Source organism: Bombina bombina, chromosome 3 (assembly GCF_027579735.1).
Source record: "Bombina bombina isolate aBomBom1 chromosome 3, aBomBom1.pri, whole genome shotgun sequence".
Taxonomy (NCBI): Eukaryota; Metazoa; Chordata; class Amphibia; order Anura; family Bombinatoridae; genus Bombina; species Bombina bombina.
In genome coordinates, this window is record NC_069501.1 from 397140576 (window position 1) to 397153867 (window position 13292).

The 13292-nt window shown below is 36.3% G+C and overlaps 1 protein-coding gene across 1 annotated transcript in view; it reads left to right on the forward strand.

Annotated features, from left to right (window-relative positions):
* AMPD1 (adenosine monophosphate deaminase 1) overlaps nucleotides 1-13292 on the forward strand; it is a 294451-nt gene that overhangs the window by 264256 nt on the left and 16903 nt on the right. The window contains exon 11 of the mRNA XM_053706560.1: nucleotides 9460-9623. Coding sequence (XP_053562535.1) covers nucleotides 9460-9623 — 164 coding nt within the window. The remainder of the gene's footprint in view (nucleotides 1-9459; nucleotides 9624-13292) is intronic.

Sequence of the window (13292 nt, forward strand, 5' to 3'; positions counted from 1 at the left end):
TTTTGCTATGTATTATGGGAACTATATTCTGTAATTGACCAATCAGAATAGAAAGGAATTGGATGAATGTCAAGAGTCAAACTCCCCATACATTTTGGTTGTTTGAATATGAATAGAAAAGTAAAACTAATTTGCAATGATGCTCACAGGAATTTGGCCATTATGGGAATAAAGTTATAGATTTTGGTCTGTTTAGATTGGTTAAGTCAGAAATAAACCACCTTCTGATTGGTTGTTTAAATTTTTGCAGAAAAGTAGAAATGATTTGTGAGATAGTTCACAGGAATTAGTAATTTAGTTATTGTATTGTGATGGGTAAATTAGAATTACATAACATATATTATAATACTGCCCAGAACTTATACATTATTGTATCTAAACATCATAATTAAGGTAAAGCCTTAGCTATATGTACAAACATTTTCATGCCATAACTAGCATTGGCTAAAAAAAAAAAGCTTCACCATGGAAAATTTAGCGCTTTTTCAACTTACTCCACACCCCTTATAAACAGTCATGGATCACCTAATAATCATCTGATACTTAAAGGGACAGTTCACTCAAAATTTTTCTCCCATTTAATTTGTTCCAATTATCTATTTTACCTGCTGGAGTGTATTAAATTGTTTACAAGTAGCTTCTTTACCCCTATTTTGGCCTTTGATATAGCTGATTTAGCTTCTGAATTCCCAACCTATACTGAAAGTTTTGATACTGGAGTCTCAGCTATTGAATAGCCTAAGCAAACACAGCCAGCAGAAGAAATTAAACTCACAGTGGAATGCAGGAAAGTTAAGTAATAAAATGATAATGTTCCATTGTTCTCTCTATGTATTGAGTTTTAGTTTTCCAGACAAATATAAGATAAGGAAGCAAGTGTGTGTACACAAAGTGATAACATAATGAGATATATTACCTAAAGCTCAACCCATTGTAATAGACTGTGGTTTAAAAGCACACAAACAGCTACTTTATATACACAAAAAAAACTGAAAATGCAATTTCTCATACATTTTATACTCTGCAGCTGGTTCAACAAGTCATTGAAAAGACATTAATATAAAAACAATTTTACAGTGTACTGTCCCTTTAAAATAGGGCCCATGTCTCACTTTATATTTTCCCATTTACAGAATAAGCTAATGCAAAAGCTGTGCATTACTGTAGCACTTCCCTTAGTGTTGTTAGCTGTTACATTTGTTAATTTAATAAGATCACATTACTTGAGAAACTGTAAAATGTTAACTGATCATTTGACTTCTGGATTTAAATTGTAAAAAACATAATTTATGTAAGAACTTACCTGATAAATTAATTTCTTTCATATTGGCAAGAGTCCATGAACTAGTGACGTATGGGATATACAATCCTACCAGGAGGGGCAAAGTTTCCCAATGCCTATAAATACACCCCTCACCACACCCACAATTCAGTTTAACAAATAGCCAAGTAGTGGGGTGATAAAGAAAGGAGTAAAAAGCATCAACAAAGGAATTTGGAAATAATTGTGCTTTATACAAAAAATCCTAACCACCATAAAAAGGGTGGGTCTCATGGACTCTTGCCAATCTGAAATAAATTAATTTATCAGGTAAGTTATTACATAAATTATGTTTTCTTTCATTTAATTGAATTGAGCTAGTGACGTATGGGATAGTAATACCCAAGATGTGTAACTCCACAGAAGAGTCAATAGAGAGGGAGGGATAAAATAATAACAGCCATTTTCCGCTAAAAAAAATAAATCCACAACCCAAAATATAAGTTTATTCTCATAATGAAAAGAAAAAACTCAAACATAAGCAGAGGAATCAAACTGAAACAGCTGCCTGAAAAACTTTTCTACCAAAAACTGCTTCCGAAGAAGCAAATACATCAAAACGGTTGAATTTAGTAAATGTATGCAAAGAAGACCAAGTTGCTGCTTTGCAAATCTGATCAACTGAAGGTTCATTCTTAAAAGCCCACAAAATGGAGACTGATCTAGTAGAATGAGCTGTAATTCTCTGAGGCGGGGCCTGACCTGACTCCAAATAAGCCTGATGAATCAAAAGTTTTATCCAAGATGCCAAGGAAATGGCAGAAGCCTTCTGACCTTTTCTAGAACTAGAAAAGATAGCAAATAGACTAGAAGTCTTCCTGAAATCTTTAGTAGCTTCAACATAATATTTCAAAGCTCTTACCACATACAAAGAATGTAAGGATCTCTCCAAAGAATTCTTAGGATTAGGACACAAAGAAGGGACAACAATTTCTCTATTAATGTTGTTAGAATTCACAACCTTAGGTAGAAATTTAAATGAAGTCCGCAAAACTGCCTTATCCTGAAGGAAAATCAGAAAAGGAGATTCACAAGAAAGAGAAGATAATTCGGAAACTCTTCTAGCAGAAAAGATGGCCAAAAGTAACAACACTTTCCAAGAAAGTCGTTTAATGTCCAAAGAATGCATAGGCTCAAACGGAGGAGCCTGTAAAGCCTTCAAAACCAAATTAAGACTCCAAGGAGGAGCGATTGATTTAATGACAGGCTTGATACGGACCAAAGCCTGTACAAAACAGTGAATATCAGGAAGCTTAGAAATCTTTCTGTGAAATAAAACAGAAAGAGCAGAGATTTGTCCCTTCAAAGAACTTACAGACAAACCCTTATCCAAACCATCCTGAAGAAACTGTAAAATTCTAGGAATTCTAAAAGAATGCCAGGAATATTTATGAGAAGAACACCATGAAATATAAGTCTTCCAAACTCGATAATAAATCTTCCTAGAAACAGATTTACGAGCCTGTATCATAGTATTAATCACTGAGTCTGAGAAACCTCTATGACTAAGCACTAGGCGTTCAATTTCCATACCTTCAAATTTAATGATTTGAGATCCTGATAGAAAAACAGAACTTGAGACAGAAGGTCTGGCCTTAATGGAAGTGGCCAAGGTTGGCAACTGGACATCCGAACAAGATCCGCATACCAAAACCTGTGAGGCCATGCTGGAGCTACCAGCAACACAAATGATTGTTCTATGATGATTTTGGAGATCACTCTTGGAAGAAGAACTAGAGGTGGGAAAATATAAGCAGGTTGGTAACAGAAAGGAACTGTTAACGCATCCACCGCTTCCGCCTGAGGAACCCTGGACCTGGACAGGTACCTGGGTAGTTTCTTGTTTAGATGGGAAGTCATCAGATCTATTTCTGGTAGACCCCACATCTGAACAATCTGAGAAAACACATCTGGATGGAGCGACCACTCCCCCAGGATGTAAAGTCTGACGGCTGAGATAATCCGCTTCCCAATTGTCTATACCTGGGATATGAACTGCAGAAATTATACAGGAGCTGGATTCTGCCCAAGCAAGTATTCAAGATACTTCTTTCATAGCTTGGGGACTGTGAGTACCACCCTGATGATTGACATATGCCACAGTTGTGATAGTGTCTGTCTGAAAACAAATGAACAGTTCTCTCTTCAACAGAGGCCAAACCTGAAGAGCCCTGAAAATAGCACAGAGTTCTAAAATATTGATTGGTTACCTCACCTCTTGAGATTTCCAAACCCCTTGTGCTGTCAGAGATCCCCAGACAGCTCCCCAACCTGAAAGACTTACATCTGTTGTGATCACAGTCCAGGTTGGACGAACAAAAGAGGCCCCTTGAACTATACGATGGTGATTTAAGTTAGAGAGAGTCAAACATTGGGATTTAAGGATATTAATTGTGATATCTTTGTATAATCCCTGCACCATTGGTTCAGCATACAAAGCTGGAGATGTCTCATATGAAAATGAGCAAAGGGGATCGCGTCCGATGCTGCAGTCATGAGACCTAAAACCTCCATGTACATAGCTACTGAAGGAAATGATTGAGACTGAAGGTTCCGACAAGTTGAAACCAATTTTAATTGTCTCTTGTCTGTTAGAGACAGAGTCGTGGACACTGAATCTATCTGGAAACCTAAAAAGGTGACCCTTGTCTGAGGACTCAAATAACTTTTTGGTAAATTGATCCTCCAACCATGTCTTTGAAGAAGCAACACTAGTTCATTCGTGTGAGATTCTGCAGAATGTAAAGACTGAGCTAGTACCAAGATATCATCCAAATAACGAAACACCGCAATACCCCATTCTCTGATTACAGAGAGTAGGGCACCGAGACCCTTTGAAAAGATTCTTGGAGCTGTCGCTAGGCCAAATGGAAGAACAACAAATTGGTAATGCTTGTCTAGAAAAGAGAATCTCAGAAATTGATAGTGGGCTGGATAAATCGGAATATGAAGATATGCATCCTGTAAGTCTATTGTGGACATATAATGCCCTTGCTGAACAAAAGGCAGAATAGTCCTTATAGTCACCATTTTGAAAGTTGGCACTCTTACATAACGATTCAAAATTTTCAGATCCAGAACTGGCCTGAATGAATTTTCTTTCTTTGGGACAATGAATAAAGTTGAATAAAACCCCAGACCCTGTTCCTGAAACGGAACTGGTATGATTACCCCTGAAAGCTCCAGGTCTGAAACACACTTCAGAAAAACCTGAGCCTTTACTGGATTTGCTGGGATGCGTGAGAGAAAAAATCTTCTCACAGGAGGTCTTACTCTGTATCCTATTCGGTACCCTTGAGACAATACTCTGAATCCATTGATTTTGGCCAGAATCTGCCCAAATGCTTTGGAAGAATCTTAATCTGCCCCCTACCAGCTGAGCTGGAATGAGGGCCGCACCTTCATGCAGACTTGGGGGCTGGCTTTGGTTTCTTAAACGGTTTGGATTTACTCCAACTTGAAGGTTTCCGATTGGAACCAGATTCTTTGGGGGAAGGATTAGGTTTCTGTTCCTTATTTTGTCGAAAGGAACGAAAACGGTTAGAAGCTTTAGATTTACCCTTAGGTCTTTTATCCTGAGGCAAAAAAACTCCCTTCCTCCCAGTGACAGTTGAAATAATCGAATCCAACTGAGAACCAAATAACTTATTACCTTGGAAAGAAAGAGATAGTAATCTAGACTTAGATACCATGTCAGAATTCCAATATTTGAGCCACAAAGCTCTTCTAGCTAAAATAGCTAAAGACATAGATTTAACATAATTTTTGATGATATCAAAAATGGCATCACAGATAAAATGATTAGCATGTTGAAGCAAGCGAACAATGCTAGACAAATCAGGATCCATTTCCTGTTGCGCTAAACTCTCCAACCAAAAAGTTGATGCAGCTGCAACATCAGCCATAGAAATGGCAGGCCTGAGAAGATAGCCAGAATATAAATAAGCTTTCCTTAGATAAGATTCAAGTTTCCTATCTAAAGGGTCTTTAAAAGAAGTACTATCTTCCATAGGAATAGTAGTACGTTTAGCAAGAGTAGAAATAGCCCCATCAACTTTGGGGATCTTTTCCCAAAACTCCAATCTAACTGCTGGCAAAGTAACCACAGGAGGTTTATAAACAGAATTTAAACGTTTACTAGTTTTATTATCAAGAGGACTAGTTTTCTCAATATCCAATGTAATCAACACCTCTTTTAACAAGGAACAAATATACTCCATTTTAAATAAATAAGTAGATTTGTCAGTGTCAATATCTGAGGAAGGATCTTCTGAATCAGATAGATCCTCATCAGAGGAGGATAATTCAGTATGTTGTCATTTGAAATTTCATCAACTTTATGAGAAGTTTTAAAAGACCTTTTACGTTTATTAGAAGGTGGGATGGCAGACAAAGCCTTCTGAATCGCATCAGCAATAAAATCTTTTATATTCACAGATATATCATGTACATTAGATGTTGAAGGAACAACTGGCATTGTACTATTACTGATGGACACATTCTCTGCATGTAAAAGCTTATCATGACAACTATTACATACCACAGCTGGAGATATAATCTCCACAAATTTACAACAGATGCACTTAGCTGTGGTAGAACTGTTATCAGGCAGCAGGGTTCCATCTGTGGTTTCTAAAACAGGATCAGATTGAGACATCTTGCAAATATAAGAGAAAAAACAACATATAAAGCAAAATGATCAGTTTCCTTATATGGCAGTTTCAGGAATGGGGAAAAAAATGCAAACACCATAGCCCTCTGATATAGAAAAAGGCAAGAGGCATATAGGAATGGAGTTTTAAATAATTAAATTATTTGGCGCCAAGTATGACGCACAACGCAAACTGAACATTTTTTGGTGCTAACAACATCCGGAAATGACACACTCATGTCATTGTAGACGCAACCTTGTGCAAAGAACTCAGCGTCAACTAAGACGCCGGAAATGATGAATTTGCATCATCGGACGTACCTTCATGCTAAAAAAATTCTTGCGCCAAGAATGACGCAATAAACTTTGGCATTTTGTGCCCTTGCGAGCCTAATTTTGCCCGCAAAATTTAATGAAAAAGCAGTCAATTGAAAAAAAGACTATACCCCAGGTAAGAAAAATATTTTCCTAAATATGTTTTTCCCAAATATGAAACTGATAGTCTGCAAAAGGAAATATACATAAACCTGACTCATGGCAAATATAAGTACAATACATATATTTAGAACTTGATATTAATACATAAAGTGCCAAACCATAGCTGAGAGTGTCTTAAGTAATGAAAACATACTTACCGAAAGACACCCATCCACATATAGCAGATAGCCATACCAGTACTGAAACAGTTATCCGTAGAGGTAATGGAATATGAGAGTATATCGTCGATCTGAATAAGGGAGGTAGGAGATTAATCTCTACGACCGATAACAAAGAACCTATAAAATAGATCTCCCGCAAGGAAAACCATTGCATTCAATAGGTGGTACTCCCTTCACATCCCTCTGACATTCACTGTACTCTGAGAGGAATCGGGCTTCAAAATGCTGAGAAGCGCATGTCAACGTAGAAATCTTAGCACAAACTTACTTTACCACCTCCATAGGAGGCAAAGTTTGTAAAACTGAATTGTGGGTGTGGTGAGGGGTGTATTTATAGGCATTTTAAGGTTTGGGAAACTTTGCCCCTCCTGGTAGGATTGTATATCCCATACATCACTAGTTCATGGACTCTTGCCAATTACATGAAATAAAATACCAATGCAACCCCATGTAACATTTGATCCATTCTGTCTTTAGAGCTTGTCTATTTGAAAACATATTTTATAATATTTCTGAGCGGGCTGTAGTATTTAATATTTTCTATGAAATTCTGTGTTTATTTACAATGAGGTAAAAAAAATAAATAAAACAAAAAGTTTAGAATACATATTTATGCACACAATGGTGTTTTACCTAAACAGATAACAAGAAAAATAGATAGATGATACATGATAGATATATATATATATAGAGAGAGAGAAAGATAGATAGATAGATAGATAGATAGATAGATAGATAGATAGAAACAGAGAAACAGAGAATTTGACGGTAGATAAGAACCAAAAGGCCCATCAAACTTACCCATATTACATGTTACTTTTTCTTAGGATAGCCTTATGTATGCCCCAGGCATTTTTCAATCCCTTTAAAGTCTTTGTGTTTACCACCTCAATTGGAAGTTTATTCCACGAATGCACCACCATTTCTGTAAAAAAAAAATGCTTCCTCACATTTTTCCTGAATCTGCCACCCTCTAACTTTAGATTGTGACCCCTTGTTTTGGCATTTGTTTTGTGTGGAAAATGCTTTCAGCTTCTACTTTATTAAAGGAACAGTCTACACCAGAATTTTTATTGTTTAAAAAGATAGATAATTCCTTTATTACCATTTCCCCAGTTTTGTATAACCAACACAGTTATATTAATATATGTTTTACCTCTGATTACCTTGTATCTAAGCCTCTGCACACTGCCCTCTTATCTCGGTGCTTTTGACAGACATACAGTTTAACCAATCAGTGCAGACTCCTAAATAACTCCATGGGAGTGAGCACAGTGATATCTATATTACACACATGAACTAGTACTGTCTAACTGTGAAAAACTTTCAAAATGCTCTCAGCTAAGAGACTGTTTTCAACGGTTTAAAAATCAGTTTGAACCTACCTATATTTAGCTTTTCAAAAATACCACCAAGGGAACAAGGCAAATTTAATGATAAAAGTCAATTGGAAAGTTGTTTAAAATTGCATGCCCTATCTGAATCATGAAAGTTTAATTTTGACTAGACTGTCCCTTTAAGTCAATTCATGTATTTGAAGGTTTCTATCATGTCACCTCTTTCCCTTCTATCCTCTAAACTATACATATTTAGGTCATGGAGTCTTTCTTTGTACATTTTATATTTTAGACCGTGTACCATTTTCAGAGCTTCTAGTTTATTTATATCTTTCTGAAGATATGGTCTCCAGAAGTGTACACAGTATTCCAGATTTGGCCTAACTAATGATCTGTAAAGTGGCATAAGAACCTTGCTATTTCTGCTACTAATACCTCTCCTAATGCAACCAAGTTCAACTGGCTTTACTGGCTGCACTGCTGCATTCTGTACCAAATTTTAAATAATCTGAAATAATAATTCCTAAGTCCCTTTCTTCTTTAGTTACAGTCAGTAATGTACCATTGAGACTATAATTGGCCTTTGGGTTTTGGATCATTTATGCATAATTTTGCTCTTGGTAATATTAAATTTCAAATCCCATTTATTTGACCAGTCCTCTAGTTTTTTTAATATCACTGTTCATTTGATCAACCCCTCCTGGGATATCAACTCTGTTACAATTTTTTGTATCATCAGCAAACAAGCAGACCTTCCCCCTTCAGCCCACTTCCTATATCTAGTCTCTGGTGCTGTGGACATTGTTGAATTTCCAATATCATTTATGAACATGTTAAACAAAACAGGCCCAAGAACTAACCCTTGGGGAACACCACTAGTAACTGAGCCCTCATTTGAATGTACTCCATTAATCCAAACCCTCTGCCTTCTATCCTTAAGCCAGCATTTTACCCACAATCTTAGCATCTACTCCAAGGCAATACATTTTGTGAATAAGTTTGTTGTGTGGGACAATGTCAAATGCTTTACGAAAGTCTAGATATGCTACATCTACGGCTCCTCCCTGGTCTATTAATTTAGTTACATGGTTAAAGAAATTAATTAGAGTATTCTAACATGATCTTCCAGCAGTGAAACCATGCTGTCCTTTGTCTTCTAAGTTGTTTGTCTGAAGGTATGACACAAGTCTTTTCTTCAAAAGAGTTTCCATTAATTTCCCTGCAATTGAGCTCAAACTGACTGGCCTATAGTTAGAAGAATCTTCCCTACTACTCATTTAGAAAGATACATGATAGATAAATAGATAGATAGATAGATAGATGATAGACCGATTGATATAGAGATAGATTGATAGATGATAGATAGGTAGATAGATATATATAGAGATAGATAGATAGATAGAATTGTACATTTATTTTTTAACTTTAATCTGCCTATTGCTATATCTTGTTCCCTTTGTGTAATCATTTTATAACTTTCCTTTTTGACAGATAACAGGCTTTGACAGCGTTGATGATGAGTCTAAACATAGTGGCCACATGTTTTCTTTCAAGAGCCCAAAGCCCCAAGAATGGTCTATTGAGAAGAATCCATCCTACACTTATTATATCTACTATATGTATGCTAATATCAGAGTGCTTAACAACCTGAGAAAGTAAGTGAAAGCCTTGACTTCCCTATAGGATAAAAGATACATACAGTGTGTATGTCATAAACAGATATGTGTGTGCATACATGCTTGTGTGTGTGTGTGCATACATGCTTGTGTGTGTGTATACATGCTTGTGTGTGTATACATGCTTGTGAGTGTGTGTGTGTGTGTGCATACATGCTTGTGTGTGTGCATACATGCTGTGTGCATACATGCTTATGTGTGTGTGTGTGCATACATGCTTATGTGTGTGTGCATACATGCTTATGTGTGTGTGCATACATGCTTATGTGTGTGTGTGCATACATGCTTATGTGTGTGTGTGCATACATGCTTATGTGTGTGTGTGTGTGAATACATGCTTGTGTGTGTGTGAGTGTGTGAATACATTCTTGTGTGAGTGCATGCATGCTGTGTGCATACATGCTTATGTGTGTGTGTGCATACATGCATGTGTGTGTGTGTGTGTGTGTGTGTGAATACATGCTTGTGTGTGTGTGAGTGTGTGAATACATTCTTGTGTGAGTGCATACATGCTGTGTGCATACATGCTTATGTGTGTGTGTGCATACATGCATGTGTGTGTGTGTGTGTGAATACATGCTTGTGTGTTTGTGTGAGTGTGTAAATACATGCCGGTGTGTGTGTGTGAATACATGCTGGTGTGTGTGTGAGAGTGTGTGAATACATGCTGGTATGTGTGTGTGAGTGTGTGAATACATGCTGGTGTGTGTGTGTGTATGTACTATGTATATGTATATATATATATATATATATATATATATATATATGTGTGTGTGTGTGTGTGTGCATTCATGCTTGTGTGTGCAAATGCAAGAAGAGCTGTGTTTGGTTTGCATATGTTAAATTATCATTTGGCTATGGCTAACACAATTTAGTTTTCCAAAGCAAACCTTCCATCATGACCCAGATTGTGGGTGCTATTTTCATCCTACACTCCTAATACTAGAGCTATTGTTATCAGATAAAGCCTCATACAATGATAATATTATTTTTCAAATAGAGTTAAGTGGTTTGATGTATTCTTGCTGTGTGTAAAAGAAAAAGTAGAATATAAGTCTCCTTCTTGTTAACTCTAATTTGTTTGTTCCACAAATATACTTGTATATTTAGTCTTTTTGCTGCCCACCATCTTGGTTATCTTATCAATTGCAGGAACTGGCTTTTCAGTTTGTTGAGAAGCATCTTTATTTCATCTGTTACAGACCTACTGCACCTTCCAATTGACACTTGATACATTCCTGCTACAGATACTTTCTTGACACCATTCAGGTTATGTGTCCCTTAAAGGAATACTAAACCTACATTTTTTATTTCATGTTTCAGATAAAGCAGGCAATTTTAAGCAACTTTCTAATTTACTCCTATTATCAATCTTTCTTTGTTCTCTTGGTATCTTTATTTGAACAGCAGGAACCTAACCTTAGGAGCCAGCCCATTTTTTGGTTCAGCACCTTGGCAGCGCTTGCTGATTGGTGGCTAAATGTAGCCACCAATCAGCAAGCGCTACCCAGGGTGCTGAACCAAAAATGGGCCGGCTCCTAAGGTTAGATTTCTGCTGTTCAAATAAAAATAGCAAGAGAAGGAAGAAAAAATAATAATATGAGTAAATTAGAAAGTTGCTTAAAATTGCCTGTTTTATCTGAATCATGAAAATTTAATTTTGACTAGAATGCCCTGATCAAAGAAAATCAAGATGTACATGTTCAAAGAAAGAGTTAACAACTTAAAAAAAGATTGCCAGTTGGTTATACAATATAGTAATTAATGACTTAAAAATGGTATCTAAATCTTCAATTCCGTTATAACAACAAGGAGAGCAAAAAGAGAGATAAAAAAAAAAGAAAGAAAAAGATTTGCAAGAAATGTGCACAAGGGTAATTGTTCCTTATTCTCACATTAAACAGTTCAGAGCATAATTCAAGTTAGACTTGTATGGTCCGGTCCACCAAGTGTTATTGCAACCTCAGACTACATTATCCAAGGCTCCCAAGTATTTCAAAACTGTTCTTTCTGATCCAATAGCTCTGCTGTTATACTAGTCATTTGGAAGAAATATTCAATTTTGTGATGGATTTGTTTTTAACCTTTACACTCTTAATATACAAAAACCTTATTTTTCATGAATGCATTGGCATTATAGGTAAGAGACCACAAAGGTAATCTAGTGGATGAGTGTCCCACTGGTTTTGGAGCTCAGGAAATTGTGTTGACAGTGGCAGCAACTAAAACCACAGCATAGATTCTCAAGCAATACTCCTCCACCTCATCCTCTACAGCAAATTCTTGTTGCTGCTAATAAAGCCAGCTTTAGTGTTTTCCCCTTGTTTTCAAAAAAACAATGAAGGAAACCTTCAAGCCGCCAATCAAAATTCTCCTTTCAGAATTGTTTTTTTTACGAAAAATCTCAATTTGGGCTAGATAGTCCTTATACTTATCCTTTTAAGTCTCTGCATTCACTGTTACATCTCTGTATGCACTCTAAAAAGTGCATATTTAGAGTTTTCTGCCCTTGGCTATACTTTTTATTCTCAGATGTTTGTACTTCACATTTGCTTGGAAGACAGAAGCCTGTTGAATTTGCATTTTGATATTCTGCTGAACTTAAAAGGTTTAGGGTAGATATTTATTTCTTGATCTTAAAGTAGCAATTGTGAGTGTGAATTATATGAATAATTTGTTTAATACCAGTAAAATCTGTATATCCATTTTTTTCATGTTGTTTGACTTTTTCGCAGAAGAATGGTCCGAGCATGGACAAAGTTTATTTCTGCTTTGCAGCTCTAGTTAGATGTTTCAAAGCTTGGTGTGTCTGTGTCAAAGGTCATTATTTTTGGCAACGGAAGAGCAACAATAGGAAGTATACAACGGATACTGCTGTAGTTCAATTTAAACTTAAAGGGAAAGTAAAGTAAAAAATAAACTTTCACAATTCAGATAGAGCATGCATTTAAGCAAGTTTCCAGTTTACTTTTGTTATCAAATTTGCTTTTTCTTGGTATCTTTTATTGAGAGTAAAACTAGGCTCATTAGCGCTCAGGAGTGTGCACGCATCTTTGGTACTTTTTGGCAGCAGGGTTTTGCAACATTGTATAACAAAGCTACAAATAATGTTGCAAAACACTGCTGCCATTGAGTACTAAAGACACATGCACACTCCTGAGCTCTTATGAGCCTACCTAGTTTTACTCTCAATAAAAGATACCAAGAAAAAGCAAATTTGATAACAGAAGTAAATTGGAAAGTTGCTTAAAATTGCATGCTCTGTCTGAATCGTGAAAGTTTAATTTTGACTTTACTGTCCCTTTAAAAAAAACATTGTGTGTAAAAGTCCCTTCAGTGTACCCTAATCTGAAGTAGCTACTATGGACCCCAATAAATCTAGTCATAAATTAACAAAAGTGCCCAATGCATCTTTGGACAATTAGATTTATTTTACAACTCCCATAACATATGAATATAAGAAGCACACCCTGCCTTACAAGATAAGAGCTGTTTCCCCCAGGATAGTACCAAGATCATGGGATCGTAGTCATGAAACATTTGTGCAACAACTGTTTTAGGTAGTCATTTGGTCTTCCTTACATAAATATGTTCATACATTTTTTTCGGTTCAATGTGTTTGGTTACAAGGTGTAGTATACAGGGACC